Genomic DNA, 1332 nt, shown 5'->3' on the forward strand with positions numbered 1-1332 from the left:
GGGAGGGAGGGGGATGAGGGGAGAAGGGGAAGGCAGGGCTAGGGGAGTTTGCTCCTCACTTACCTTCCCAATGATGCTTCCCACCTCCTGGGATGGAAACAAAAGCACCATTAGTCAGCGTTTTAAAAACTCCTGGAGCCCCATGCCTACACTCGGCTCTTTTCACAGTCAAAACAAGCTTCTGAGTGCTTGAGATCTGCCCCTCAGATAACTGGGGTTTACCCCAGTTGTGCTGGTCTTGCTCCCACCTGAGCTCCTATCAGGTCCTTCCCCCCACCCCATAATTATTTTCTTCGCTAGCTGCACCCCAGGATCTGTCTGGGCGCCAGCAGCACATTTCTGACCCCACGGCAGCGCCAGGGGATCCCGCGGCCATGGAAGCACCCAGCCCACCCTGTGCCAGGCCGGGGGTCAGCACAGAGGACTGGGGACACGAACCTTTCCGTGCATGAGTAGCCGGATGGTGAGTGTGACATTGAGACCCCCTTCGATGACTCCGGTGTCCATGGTGGGCAGCGCGGGGTCGGCTCAGGCTGCGGCAGCACTCGGGCCTTGACTGGGGGCGAGAGGGGCTGGGTGAGTGAGGGGCTCTGCCCCCCCCCAGCCCATCCAGGCAGGATTCCAGCCTCCCTGCGCTGCTTCTCCCCTCAAATCGCCCCCGGAAGCACTGGGCTGATCCACGGTGGTTTGGTTACTCCTCCTATGAATTTCCAGGGCCGCACTGGCCTGATCCCACCTGGATCCCGCAACTCTTGGGGCCATGAGGGTCCTGCTCAGCCCCTGCCTCCTCCCAGCCCCAATTCTCGCAGGGGCTTCCCTGAGGGACAACTGAGAACTACAGGGTGACCCCCAGGTAGCACTGGGGACACAAACGGTCCCTGGACACAACCAGGGATCCCAAGAGGGCAGTGAGGACTAATTGTGGTCCCTACAGGTCCGGGGAACCTGCCTCTCCCTGCGAGCCCCACACTTTCCCCAGCCCAAGTCTCCTCAAAGCTGCCCGATGGGAGCGGGTGCCCCAATCCCAGGGCTTTGACCCACTGGGAAGCCAGGATTAGGGAGAAAATAAACCCCACCCGCTTCCCTGAGCCCTGCGCCCGCGCGGGGCCTCCCGGAGCAGGTTCCGAGGCGATTCCCTCAGACCCAGATAAGGCCACATGAGCGCACGATCAGGTTTCAAACCACCTGAGTCGGCAGCGGTTGCAAAACAGCCCGGCCGGCCCCAGCCCAACGTTTCATGCGAATCTGGTAAATAAAACTCCCATTTCGGCCAGCGCTTCTGCCCCATCAAAGTTTAACCGCGGCGGGGCAGGGCCGGGGCCGCGCTGCCTC

The 1332-nt window shown here is 61.6% G+C and overlaps 1 protein-coding gene across 1 annotated transcript in view; it reads right to left on the reverse strand.

Moving 5' to 3' along the window:
- Window positions 1–606, reverse strand: part of PCBP2 (poly(rC) binding protein 2) — an 11425-nt gene extending 10819 nt beyond the window's left edge. Inside the window, 2 exon segments of the mRNA XM_017741205.1 lie at window positions 64–87; window positions 439–606. Of these exon segments, the coding sequence (XP_017596694.1) occupies window positions 64–87; window positions 439–507 (93 nt within the window). The 5' untranslated portion in view covers window positions 508–606.
- Window positions 607–1332: the final 726 nt, after the last annotated feature.

The sequence above is a fragment of the Corvus brachyrhynchos genome, unplaced genomic scaffold (assembly GCF_000691975.1).
Source record: "Corvus brachyrhynchos isolate BGI_N302 unplaced genomic scaffold, ASM69197v1 scaffold318, whole genome shotgun sequence".
Classification (NCBI taxonomy): Eukaryota; Metazoa; Chordata; class Aves; order Passeriformes; family Corvidae; genus Corvus; species Corvus brachyrhynchos.